The 14,676-nt window shown below is 33.2% G+C and overlaps 1 protein-coding gene across 3 annotated transcripts in view; it reads right to left on the bottom strand.

The window, feature by feature from the left end:
- The window catches only part of RASGRF2 (Ras protein specific guanine nucleotide releasing factor 2), a 305,151-nt gene that overhangs the window by 183,535 nt on the left and 106,940 nt on the right, over positions 1-14,676 (bottom strand). For all 3 annotated transcript variants that reach the window (XM_051992842.1, XM_051992826.1, XM_051992833.1), the window contains exons 3-4: positions 9,994-10,141; positions 7,147-7,236 (exon numbers count right to left, since the gene is read on the bottom strand). In XM_051992842.1, the coding sequence (XP_051848802.1) occupies positions 7,147-7,236; positions 9,994-10,141 (238 nt within the window). The remainder of the gene's footprint in view (positions 1-7,146; positions 7,237-9,993; positions 10,142-14,676) is intronic.

Here is a 14,676-nt window from a genome sequence, read left to right as displayed (position 1 = left end):
TTCAGTTTAATTTACATTAGCTTGTATGTACATTTTAAAAGCAGACTAACTCATCTACAACTCATCTTCACAATGGTTGGTTGAAACAACTCAAATGCAGAGAGAAGTTGGATTTAAACTAAAAGTGAGTGAGAAAGTCTCACTTTTAATGAGTTAATAATGAATTTTCAAAAAATTAAAAGACAAAAATCTTAAGATTTAAATCATGATAGTTGGCATTTACAGAATGTTTTAAGGTTCCAAAGCACTTGCTTTATAATATCTCATTTGATCCTCACAATAACCCTGGAAGGTAGTTACTACTATTATTTTTATTTTAGACATCAGGCAACAAAGGCTGAGGAATCTTAAGTGACTTGCATAGAGTCACAGAGATTTGGACTCAGGAGTGACTTCAAGTCCAACACTGTCAATTGCTCTATTTAGTTATTTTTCAACTCAATATTATTATGTGTTTTCATTCCTGGAATCGATTTTTTTTATTTGCTTGAGGAAGTGCTCATTGATAAAATATAAATTTGCTAGTCTGTTTTCATGTGGACTGGTTCTTGCCTTTGGAACATACTGTTTATTAATATCTTTGATAAATAACTCAATTTTCTTTTTATATTTTTTATTTATTTTATTTATTTATTTATTTTTTGCTGAGGCAATTGGGGTTAAGTGACTTGCCCAGGGTCACACAACTAGGAAGTGTTAAGTTTCTGATACCATATTTGAACTCCGATCCACCTGACTTCAGGGCTGGTACTCTATCCACTGCACCGTCTATCTGCTCCTGTTTTCTTTCTTTTTTTTTTTTTTAAGCAAGTATTAGAATAGTCTCCAAAATAGCATGAATCAAATTACAAAAATGTAATTTTAATATAAAATGGTAGTGTTTTCTCATTTTTGGTCTGGTGAAGATCCCTTTTAAATATGGCTTAGGCCAGATGGTCTAAGGTCTAAGCACTAAGAAGTCCCTTCTAACTCTCAAATTCTATGATTCTAAATATACTTCAACTCATCAGTGACATACAACCAGGAAATGAACATCCCTGTTGGTTTTATAATGAAAAGAGTAGACACTTCTTTATCCTCTCATCCTCTGAAGCACCTGTTCCTGTTTCCATGCTGAAATCCTTGTGTAGTACATATCTGTGGCTGCCAGTAAAGAAAGTGAGGGAGGGGGAGTCTACAATTTTATTGGAATTGGAAAAGGATAAAGTGGGTGAAAAAAAGAAAAATATTTCAAAGTACAACTCAAGATATATTTTCCCACAGAAATATTGGTGCACATAGTGATGAGGCTGCCTCTCAAATACTCCAATTAATAATTTGTAATGATTCTGGAGTTCCCCTATGATGCAGATTATAGTCTATTCATACTTGTCTGTCTTATGACCCTTAAACTAGTTCTTCCTATAAATTCTTTGCACAGCATCCACCTAATGAATAATGGGTGTGCCTTCTTAGTTTTTTTTTTTTTTAACTAACATTTCTTTTAAGGCCTTTTATTTTTAAATTTTATTTTATTACTTATTATTATTTTCTTAAAAAACAGACTAGAAAAGAAAAACAGGAAAGGAAAACAAAACATCAGTATGCTGACATAGAATGTAGTTTGAATTGTAGAATGAATCTGTAAGTTTGAGTTAGCTCTTCTTTCCTAAGAGTGATAATTCTTCTGCTATAAATATACTAATTTACTTGCTTTGTTATTACTTAAGCTCCCCCAGCTCATGGATTTCTTCTTTATATTCTTTCCCCACTCTTTGTTTCCCCCTCTGCTCATCTCTTCCCTCTTATTTCTTTATATATTTTGAAGGGTGCTATCAACTACAATATGCTAAATTTTCTACTTATTTATCATATTTATCTAACATATTTATCTAAATCTGGTTGAAAGTCCTGAAAATCTGTAAGTTCATTGAATATCCATTTTAAAAATTCAATATTAAGGATAATTTTGCTTGATGTGATATTTTTGGCCACGGGTCTAGTTCTTTTTATTGTCAGTAAATACAATTCCAGGACCTGAGTTCTTTTATTGTGGCTGCTGATAAATCCTGTACAATTCTAATTGTAGTTCCAGCATATTTGAATTGTTTTTTTCTTGTTTCTTGCAGAATTTTCTCTTTGACCTGGGGGCTTCAAAATTTGACAATAATATTCCTATGTGTTTTCCATAAAGGATCTCTTTGAGCTGGTAAACAGTGGATTTTTTCTAATTCTACTTTCCCCTCATGTTCTTTCCAGGACAATTTTCTTAGAGCATTTCGTGCATTATTGTGTCAAGCTTCTTTTTTGTTGTTCACAAGCTTTCAGATAGCCCAATTATTTTAATATTTTCCCTTCTTGATCTGTTTTCTAGATCTGTTGTTTTTCTTATGTTTCATATTCTGTTCTATTTTTCATTCCTTATATTTTATTTTGTTATTTCTTGGTCTTTTATACCTTCATTGGCTTCCCCTTGCCCAATTCTAATTTTCAAGGAATTATTTTTGTCTTTAAGACCCTTGTATCTCCTTTTCTAATTGGTTAACTTTTTTCATATGCTTCTTGTTTTTCTTGGATAGTTTTTATTTTTTAAAGTTATTCCTCTATGTCTTTCATTTGATTTTAAATTCTTTTTTGAGTTCTCTTATAAATTATTTCTGTACAGGAAGTCTGTGCAGTGTTCTCCTCTAAAGATGAACCCCCAGTCTTCCCTATTCCCAATATAAGTTTCTATAGTGGAGTTTTTCTTTGCTGGTTCATTTTTTAAAATAAGAAGTACTAAGGTAAACACCTTTGATCACGGGGTGGGAGGATGGTGCCTCTGGCCTCACTTCAGCTCTCCTCCCAAACTTGAGAACTCTCTCTTCCTGCAAGGGCCTGCAGCTAGCAGCATTCCTGCCCCATTGCCTCAACATTCACCAGGTATGCTGATTTTTTCTAACCAAAGACAGTGTCTCAGCAGCACAGCTGGTCCTGGCATTCCTAATTTTTATTTTTTAGAATTTTAATGTCAGGAAGAAACTCTGCTACTTCTCAAAAGCAATTCAGACCACTCTCTGTTCAATTTTGGTCTCAACTAGGGGCTCATCTGTGCTGTTATGTCATATATATATATATATATATATGACATAACAGCTTTTATATATATATATACACATATATATACATATATATGACATAACAGCACAGATTTTATACACACACACACACACACACACACACACATATATATACTGATGAAAAAATCTATAGGATTTTTATATCATCAAAATACATGTTGAAATCTTGACAACATATATTCTTCATCCATATTATAGCTGAATGGAAATATGATTAGCTTTGGAATCTAAAGACCTGAGATTAAATTCTGCCTTTGTCAAGATCACTTGTGTGATCTTGGAAAAGTATTTATGCCTTTGGTCCTCAAAGTTTCCTCATTTTTAAATAACCTTTTCCTTCCAGTTCTAAATCTAGGGGTCCATAATGAATCAAACTGAGGCTTCATGTAATCTGCATGATGTCATCAGCAAACAAGAATACCCGGACGATTTCACCATACAAAGAAAAAGCTGCTTCTACCTATACTCTGTCCTGGATCTTCTCCATTATACTGGTATACACATATCTTTCCTATTTTATGCCTCACTTGAAGTTTATAATCAAAAGGTTGTTGAACAGGGTTATTTCCATCATTATGTGTTTCAATGAATCTTGAATGATCTTCATGTACACTTTGTAGATGCCTTGTTGGAAAAAAAATCTATAACACAATGTTTTATTCTGCCAAATGAAGTGCTTTCTCATAATCAAAAAATAAGCAGAATGGAATCTTATATTCTACATCTTAACTTATTAAATTCAAATATTACTTTTAAAATATGCTTATTCCCTACTAACATACTCTCATTGAGGATGCTCTCAATTTGTATATAGAGATTTTCTATAAAAAGTAGAGCTATAGCTTGGTAATTATTGAGGTATTTCAGTGACCATTTTCAGAATTCATAATGTCTGAGGTATTTAGTTATTTTCACCTCTTTTTTGTTTTTTATTTGCTGAGGCATTTGAGATTAAATGACTTGTCCAAGGCCACATAGCTAGGAAGTATTAAGTTTTGAGGTCAGATTTGAAGTCAGGTCCTCTAACTTCAGGGCTGGTACTCTATCCACAATGCCTTCTAGCTGCCCCTATCTATATCTCTTTAAGGTATTGTATATTGCTTTTTCAATGCCCTCACAATTGGACTGCCTCCAGCATGGATCTCTTTTCTATATACTTGGCCTAAGATAGCAACTTTTCTTTTCTTCATTTTCTTTTGTATGATTTATTCTTCTTCTATAAGCACCAATAAGACTGATATTGGGTTGGTTTCACTGTCTTGAATGGAGAAAACAATTGCTAAAAATAATTTTTGCAAATCTGTCCCATTTTTCTTCTCTTTGTAATCTTCCTTCCATTTTCATTTTTGAATGCCCTTAGGATGACTTCACATAATTGGATAGCTCATCAATTTTTTCAAAGTTGGTTTTACCCATTCTAGATTTTTCTGCTTTAGGAGATAATACTGTATATACTCAACCATCATCCTTCTTCATAAAATTCTTCAGGCAAGTTTATAATCTAATCTTATGTTGCTTTTAGCAACCATCACTTTCTATTTGGTAAAAAGGGTAGCTGCTTGCTGAATAAGGCACTCTCCATGATTTTTTGGTCTCCATTACCCTTGGTTATGGCAATTAATTTGTGTTGGTTAAATGTCTAGATAAAATTATTATACTTTGTGTAGATTTTTTTCTGTTATCTGTTTCTCATTTTTAAAATTTTTAATTATTAATTTATTTTCAGTTAAGGTGTTTCAATTGTATGTTCCTTTTCATTATTATTCTTGATTTTCATACAAATTTTGATCTTGCTATTGAAGAATCTAGATAGCTAACTTTAAGAGCTAAGTCAAAACAATAAAAAGTCTTTTCCTGTTTGTTAAAATATGATACATTTCATTCTTCATGGTAAACACCATTTATTATTATATTTCAGATATAGTTGAAGTTATATGGGGTTTTAAGAACTAGCTTGAGAAATGATCTTTTATAATACTGCTCCTAGGGAAAAGGCATTTAGAATTTTGAAAAATAACTTATATGAAAATTTTTGGAATAAAGCATATTCAGAAGTTTAGCTGTCTCTAAAATATATCAGTAGCCTAATAATTAATTAATATTAAAGAATTGAGTGCCATCTATTAGCAAGACATAGCATTAAGTGCTGGAGACCAAATGAAACAGTGCCTGGCCTCAAGGAGCCAGCATTTTAATTGGAGAAACAATGCATATATATACAAAATATAAGTATATACAGAATACATAAGTATATGTTTGTATACATACATATACACACATGCACATTTATAAACATATGTATGCAAATATAATTAATACAAGGTAGCTTTAGAAGGGAAGGCACCAACAACTGTGGGAATCAGAAAAGGTTTCATTTGGAAGGTTGACCTTGAATTGAGCATTGAAAGAAATGAGGGATTCCAAAAGATGAAGGTGAAGAAGAGCATTCCAGGCATAAAGAACAGCCAGAAAAAAGGCACAGATGGGAGATGGCATTGGTGAGGAAAAGCAAGTAGTCCTGTATGGCTAAACAGTGCAAGAGGGGAACAATGTTTAAGCAATGGTCTTGATCAGTATTAATAATCTTTCTTTAGAGCAATCCAGAAGTTGCTGAATAAATGGATTTCAGGATATCTTAGTCTTGATGATTTAAATGTTGAATGGTAGTTAGAAGGATTTGTCTGGTGTCTGAGATTAGAGACATTTGGGGAAAAAAGAATCAGTAAAGAAGCACAAGAAGTCCCTACCCACTCACCTTTTGGGAGTGGGGGATAAGAAAATAAATCTCCTTATTCCATCCAAACTGAATTACACTGGCCTGATCCCGTTGGTGATAGGCATGGGAACTTTGAATTGCTCCCTTCATGACCTGTTCACCTCTTCCCAAGGCACCTTGGTTACCCACTGCTCCCAGAGCCTCACCTTACTGGTGCCAGACAGACACTCAACCAATCAGTTTTAGTCTACTATCATTGAGAACTCCTTAGCTCAAATGATCCACCAGCCACAGGCTTTCCAATATGCTACCATGTCTGGCCATAAAGTTATCTTATTAAATAGGATAATTAAAATCAGGAACATAAAATCTAGGGGAACATAATTACAAAACACAAGGTATTGTCTGAACGGTGATATTTGGTTCATCACTAATTTTCTAGATAGTCATGCAATAGAAGCCTAGAAAGATCTGGAGATTATCTCTTTGGATATCTACAATACAATAAACCTACATAAGAGCTCTACTGACATTAGATTCAGCATTCCTAAATTCAATCTGTTAATACTTGAGGAAAAATTGTACTAAGTATTCCCAAAGAACAAGCATAATAAGCAAAAGCTTTTTTAAAAATATAACTCCACAAAGCATTAAAATCAGGGGGATAGATAAATAAAGTCAGCATACTAAGGAAAACAATATTATGTAATAGAAAAGTGTCTTGGACTTGGAATTAGGACATCTCTGTTCTTGTCCTGATTCTATCACTCACTAACATTGTGAATTTAAGTAATTCTTTGGGAATCAGTTTCCTCATGTGTAAAATGAGACTGGGGGCTGCTAAATGATTTTAAAGATCTTTTCCAGCTCTAATATTTTATGATTTCAGAAACTAATATTATTTAGTTACCCCAATAGGGTTACTCTTTCATTACAGATTTTGGCATCATTCCCTGAGTGTCTCAAAAGAGAATTACTGGAAGCTGGCAGATTCTAATTACCAAGTTGGAGTGTCTCCACAGAGGAAGTCCTATCTTAAGTTATCCAAAGGGTAAAGCTGGCATTTACTTGTGGGAACATACTGGTTATACCCTGGAGAAAAGTAAGAGGCAGCTATGGTGCAATACAGATAACCTTGGTGCAATTAGGCCTGAGTGAGAATTCCAGCTCTCCAATGTACTAGCTCTATGACACAAATTTTCTAAACCCACTATCTCATTTCCAGCTCTATAACCTTTCTCCATGATCTTGGATGAGAAGGAGAATGTCTCCAAATCACACTGATTCACTGATATAACCCTTTTTTCGGGCTTCAAACCTCCAAGCACCTACCTTTTTAATCTTTTTGATGTCCGGATCTTCATCTTCCTGGTTGCCCTGATATGGTCGCATTCGTTCCTTGGTTTTATTAAGAGCAATAATCTAAGAATTAAACAAAATTAACATTTTAGAATATTTACTTCTGTCCCATTAACCATGGATTATCTCCCAAAGGACAGACTATTCAGACATACTGGGAATAAGATTTCATCTAAAAGTCTGACATAAGCATGGATTTCACCCTGGACAATATATGACTAGATTAAGAAAAGTGGAAGAGTGTATGTATTGGGTGACAAAAAAAGAACAAATTTGACTAATGATCATCAGGCAAAGCTCTACCTCTTTTCTTAAAGGCTCAGCAAAATACCAGCACTCTTTTGAATGAAATGCTGGCCAAAATACTTTCTAGGGATTTCTAATGCAATACACTTGGATTATGACTCTCAGATCATAGTTAGTTCTTTTATGCATGCCCTCAAATTCTTCAAAACCTCTCCTTTCAGAGTTAAAAGTTTATAGGTCACATAGGAGCCTTCTTACTCCATGTGGGAATGAGAAAGTTAATTCTTATATGTGGCTGCAGAGTCACACAAGTACCTTAGCAACATTTCCCAATCAGCCAAAGGAATTGTGATTCTTCTCTGGAGTCCGCCCTTATTCTATGGCAGATGACTTAGTTCTGTCTTGTGTGTATCAGAGAAATAGGATGTTATAAAAACATCCATTTAGGCTCCCCTAGTTAAGCTCTAAAACAAAATATGTTCATATGCAACTCAATGTCAGATGCATTTAGGACCCATGTGGATCTACCCATAAACATGAATTTAGACACTAGAAGTCTATACGCCTAATGGCTTAAAAGGCAATTGCTTAATAGGCCAATGACCTAATATGTGTTTTAATTAAATTCAACTGAATGCATGTTTAGTATGAATCCAATATATTCAAGGCACTGTGCTAGATGCTGGAGATACAAAGTAAAATTGGTGCTACCACAGGATCATAGAATTAGAGTTGGAAAAGACCCCAAAAGCCATCTAGTCCAACTCCCTCATTTTACAGATGAGGAAATTGAAGTTCATGGATGTGAGATGACTTGTTCAATCAAGTTTATACAAATAATAGCAGAACCAGGTCCTCGGCTTCCAAAGCCAGTACTTTTTCTGTTATCATGCTTTGCATCCCAAGTACCTAGGACAGTGTCATACTCCTAGCATGTGTTTACTGAATGAATAGATATGACACAGGTTCCTGCTGTCAAGAACTGCCATTATTACTGAAGTAGATGCTTTTTCACTATGTGATAAAGGGGGAAAGTGGCATTTGGTAATCCAGTAATTATCTAAATATTCAAAAAATCACTGACTACTTAAAATTTGGGGGTTAGATCAAAATCTAGACTGCAGTATAGTATCCTGCAAATACAGTAGGATATGCAAATATTACGTAACAGTGTTTGGCACCAACTTTATCTCATAATGTAAATATCATGCTCTCCCACTGTCAGACAAGTATATGTTCAAGCTTACTGCACCAAAGAAAGAAAACAGTAATTTTGCTTTAAATTATAGTGCCAGATATAGTCTTTTTAAATGCAGGTTTGTTGTTTATTTTTTAAACTATATCGGATTTTGGTGCTTCATCAAGATGGTATCAACTCTAATGACATGGTGATCACAGACTGTAACTTATCACAACAGAAGCTATCACACATCACAGCTGGAATCAGCATACATCATTGCCCTGCATAGCAGAGATGATACACTTAGAACAGCAAGTAAAACCTCTCCACAAAATTTGCAAGGGAGTGTTTTAGCAGAAGATCTGGTCGGGGGTGGGGAAAGAGAGAGGGAATAGAAGCATACTCTACCATAATAGTGAGGTTCACAAGTGAGTGTTGAAAAGTTCTAAGACTGCTGAACAGAAACAATTCAGCTAGCCTTATGAATGCACATTTTAGAACCTCAATTGTTTGTGTACATTCAAATAGATAGCAATCATATGCCAAATATGGTCAGAGCAGAAGCATTTTCTTCTCTCATACTTCCTGAATCCCCAGAAGGCTGGACATCCTAGGTCATCATGAATGCAACACAGAAATGTACCAAAAACAGAACTTGGGTTGTGTCCAAATCACCCCAGCTCTGCAAGATGCTCTTCTCCATCCCAAACTGTAAGTCTCTTCCAAGACTACAGAGTATGAAAAAAATCACATGTCAAATGACCCTCTGCAGAACCTTCTACCTTATCAGGAAAAAGGGAGAATCACTTTGTTTAATCATTTAGTAAAAGTTAGTTACATTAACTTTGCTAATAAACTCTCTCATCAAGACAGAAAGTTGTGCTCATTAGATTCAATGAGGGACAGAGTCCTTTAATCTGACTCTTACTCTAATTGGAGTCGTTCCTAATCATCTGTCTATATTTTGGCTGAAATCATAAACAAAGAAAAGTACAGTGTCCTTGGAAAAGTAAATCATAATCCAAAATAACTACAGTCAACTCCTGATTATCTGCACTGATGGAAAAAAGCAAAGGCAAAACATACAAGCCAAAAAACCCCAAACAAAAACCCCAACAGACAATAAATTCTATTTAGCTTCAAAATATGTTAAATATACTGTTGTTTTGAAGCACATTTACTTAACTGGTGACAATTTGCTTATACTGACATTGAAACTAGCTAGCACTCGGAGTATATGGAGAGTTATAGCCCAACAACATGCTGTACAGTAAGGGAAAAGCCACAGTCTAAATTTTACCATATTTTGTGAGTATTCCTCAGGCTGATAATGATGAGTTGACTGCATAACAGTGAAACAATAAGAAGGGATTGATTGACAGGTTGGGAAATACCTCTGATTTAAGCCTTTCAATTTCAGTGTCTTGATCCTCAAGCTGATGTCGGAGTTGGTTAGCTGCAATTTTTTCTGTCTCTACGATCTGAACTAGATGGATGTACTTCTGCATTAACACTTCTCTCTCAATCAGAATGTCTGAATAACTTGAGAGAAAATTACACTATTAGTCACTCAGATATTGTTTAACTAATGTTCCAAACATGGCATTTTCAAACATTTCATTGTAACAGAAAAACCAAAAAATCTCATGTATTTGCTTCGTTCTCTTTTGCAATTGTAAACATTTTTGGCATGCATTCACAATCCAATAATACTTGCTTCTTTTAATATTATATAAATTAAATCATCATTATTTAATATTTCAATAATTCAGCAAGTGTGAGTCCATTAATATTTATTGATTGCTTGGTAAAAATGAATTATTCTGTTCCTGCCCTCAAAAGATTACAATTTAACACAGAGAGACAAGCTTTATGCTGACTAAAATATAGCACAAAAATAAAGAAGTTTTAATGCTTACAGATATAGTATAATTAATATTTAATAGATATGATAGATACATGCATATCTGAATATATTTCTTCTTTACATAAAAACAGAAATGTAAATTAAGTCAGAGAACAATGGCCTTGCCTCCTTAGTTTAACTTCTGATCTAGCTCAAATTCATTATCAGACTGTCAGAGAGGATCTTAGAAATGTTTAACCCTAATTTAGATAGTTATCTGAAATCCAGATGCTCTGTGCCCAGACAACAAGAACCAAAAGAAAATACTTTACCTGTTACTGATTCTTGTCAGGTAGATGTGGTAACTATAGCCAAAGATGTCCTTGTGAGGGAGAGCTTCTAATTATTATATTACACTCCAGAAACTGGAGCTTAGAAAAATGGTGGCAACCCAAAAAATGGGTACAGAAGCTTAACAGGGAACGTAGTATGCTGCTACCATGACATAATCTAAGAAAAGCTAATACATGTCTAAGAGGTACTTATAGAAATTGTATCCAGTGATGAACAAGTCTAGTAAGAGCAGCATTATGGTATCATCAGAAGATATCAGTGGACTTGAATCAATGGAAGCACAACTTGCTCCCTTACAAATATGTCTTGACTACACGTTTCCTATATCAACATTCTTCCCATTGAAGTATGTATGGGAACAATATGCCTAAAGTTTATGGACAGAATGTTCTATTGTGATTTTGCTATTTTATTTCATTAAATGCCTTTGTTTTTAACTAACTGTTATCTTCTGACTGATGAGAATAAAAGTTAATACATTGGCAGAGGCTCAAGAGCTATGGTACTAAATGGATGTGTCCCTTGAACTTAGAGTTATTCTGGAGATGGGAGGAGGAGCGATGAGTGAGAATGGATAACCCAAATGATATTTTAATAAAGAAGGTTATACATTTTCCCATAAACTACTAATAACACAGGAGAATCTGTTAACTGCCTAAGAGAAATACAAAATAACTTTATTTCCTTGCTAAACTATAATTTTACAATATGTGCAAAAGAAATACAAAGAATTACCTTCTGTTTTTAATAAGAAATAACTAATTTAAATATTTCTCATAATTAGTTATACATATTTGCTTTTCTTTGATTTTGATTACTACTTTGACTACTTCTTCCATATATATTCATTATTTTATTTCCAAAACAATTACTACTTCTTCCATATATAGCATTATTTATTTTATTTCCAAAACAAAGTAAATCACCAATTCACTTTGGCGGGTATTCCTTTTGAGTTAAATTCCCACAATCTGGGCCTTGGATAGTAGAGGAAAAAACTAAGATGGTCTTCTAAGGGCGATTTATTACATAATTTTGTGATCTCTTGAATCTTGCTTTCTTAACAACTTTCCCTATTTAGTATGGTCAAATTAACAGTCATTCATGAGCATTTTCCCCACAAAAGTTCAGCAATTGCAACTTTATCATTTAACTGAAAGTAGGTCTCTACTTCTTCAGGTTTGCCTGGGGTTTGAGCTAAAAGACCTATAAAGTCTCTTTACAAATATAAATATGATAAGAATGAGCAAACTCAAGATAATACACACAGAGCTAAACTTAAGAGCTATATACTGATTCTTGAATAACAATTTTAGTTTAATCACTTTCAATTTCTGAGTCAGTACCAAAATATTTAAACAGATACATCACAAGTTCTATCTGTATAGGAGTATTTACAATGGAGAATATTCTTTAAACTTTGGTTCTGTGTGATAATACCTTATGTTGCCATAGCAAGAAAGGCATAATGAGAAAACAATGGTGATAAATGGGGGAAAGAGACTAATAGAACTACCTAACAAACATGGCACGTGGGTGCCTAATAGAAATAAAGCATGGAAATACAGAAAGCTCTTATTTAAATCAATACTTTACATTTAATAAGAGTAGCTATTGTTTTACAAGGACAGATTTTTTCAGTCTTGCTTTTCTTTTTTTAATGTAGAATTTTAGTGTAAGACTAATTAGGCAAATCAGAGCAGAGAATTATTCTTCCAATGACTATATTTCCTAGATTTGTATTCTCCCAACTTAGACATTCTATTTAACAAGCAAATTTTAAAATCAAAGGATTTTTGCTAAGTCTGTTCATCATTTCAGCATAAGTGCAAAATATGGATGCCATCTATATTATCTCCATTTTATATGGAAGAATAATGAAATTGAAGACCAACCCAGAATCCATCTGCCAAAAAAAAATACAAATGATAATCTGTGGTCTATGCAAGTCTTAATCATCTCAAACCAATGAAAATCATTAATGCACCAGATATAAGAAATTGAATCTATATAACTGTTTGAGATTCCAAAGGAGACATTGAATCCAAGGATGGGTCTATGTTCTTTTTTTCATAGAAGGGTGAAATTATATTAGCTTAGCAAAAAAGTTATTTTTCCTCAAAGTGCACTGTCTCAGTTTCTCATTCTACTTAATTTTAATTAAGTCTATTAATTGAACTATGAAAACTAGTAAAGATTGAAACTGAGACACTACCAAAACTGAAAAGAATAGGCATGTAATAGGGGATTTGAAAAATAAAAGGTACACAAATTTAAATTTATGCTTGAATTTCACTGAGAACAAAGTACTAGACCAGTATGTCTATAATATCCTGAATCTTCAGGAACAATAAAACAACAATAATAACTCATATTTATCCAGAGTTTTAAGAAAGTTTTCTGGTCCTGGTAAACAGAGATGTTATGTCCTAACTATGTTTAGTGGTATCATGTATAGGAGTAATTACTTACACCTCTTGCTCCCACACTACCATTATTGCTTCCTTCATTCCCTGGCTCCCAAGCTTCCATTTCTTATAGCATCCAACAGTAAGTGAATCAATAATCTCATTAAATGACAAATTACTGTGAAGGACCAAGCTGGGTGCTTATTGGCTTATTTCTCTATTCCCATTCCCACTAATCACCCATATGAGTTCTCTGCTTGTTGAGTTTTCTACTCAAAAATCCACAAAAATTCTAGAACATCTTTTCTTGGTAGAATAGTGATATTGTTCTAAAAGATTTACAAAAGGAAGAAAAAATCAGAAAACTATCAAGTTTTCTCGTGAAAAGGAATTTTATTTTTCCTTCTTTAATGGCTAATAGATGGAACTTCATTACTTAAAACTCAGATTCTAAGTTTAAGAAAGTGCTGTAAGTAACTTTTCCTCTTCAAACAACATAATATAAAAAAACCAATCAAAATGCCATACCATGAAATTGTAAAGAAAGCAAATAATGGCAAATTCAATTTAAAACATCCAATTTATCCTTTCAGGACAATGAAATTTTAGCAAGTATTTCCAGAAGCAAATATATATTTTACAACATTGTGCTGTAGAGCTGATGAAAATGATTTTAACATAATAGTTGTTGATTTTTCCCTCCCTCTTGAAATTTCTTTTTTTGTAATTGAACATAAATTTACATTGGTAGAGTCTCTTAAATTTTTTCAAAGAGTCTGAGGAAATGACATATATAATCTCCAAAGAATTAACTGAAAGAATGAGCCAAAAGGGTTTATGTAAAGATTAAAATGCTGCATAGTTATAATTTGTTCTATGAGAGATATTTATAAGAGAGAAACAATTGGAGGACCCAGGGTTTAATATAATATAGCTTTCTGCATTGGTATTAATAAACTGAATTTTGCAAATATGTAGCCCCCCATTATAAATCCCCAGTATACTAGAAACTGTCCTGTATTCCCAATTTTTAATATAAGTTTTAACAATGTTATATGATACAATTAATTGTGGGAAAGAGCTAGTAAGTATTTTATTTGTGTAAAAGACACTGAGGACATATTTTTCTAGGAAAGGGATAAATTGAGTTAAAGAAACAAAATAGGAGATAGATTATTATATTTGTATTCCTTAAATTATAAAAGACCTTTAAAAAAGATCTTTCAGGGTATTGAGTAATCTCCAAAGTACTGATGAAAAGGCATGAACAAGAATCACACAGGATTATTGCACAGATGAACTGTGATCTATAGAAAAGAAAGAAGCAATTGCACTGATTAGACCATTGATTCATTAGGGTATTGAAGAATTAGGGTTGGTAAATAAAACTTTAAATAACACTTGTCTTTCTTAGGATTAGTGACAAATATTATGGAGAGAAAGCAAAATTATTAAATGAATTCTTTTAG

The sequence above is a fragment of the Antechinus flavipes genome, chromosome 1 (genome assembly GCF_016432865.1).
Source record: "Antechinus flavipes isolate AdamAnt ecotype Samford, QLD, Australia chromosome 1, AdamAnt_v2, whole genome shotgun sequence".
NCBI classification, from domain to species: Eukaryota; Metazoa; Chordata; class Mammalia; order Dasyuromorphia; family Dasyuridae; genus Antechinus; species Antechinus flavipes.
Note: the sequence above shows the minus strand (reverse complement) of the source record. Positions and strands in the feature narration are given on the sequence as shown.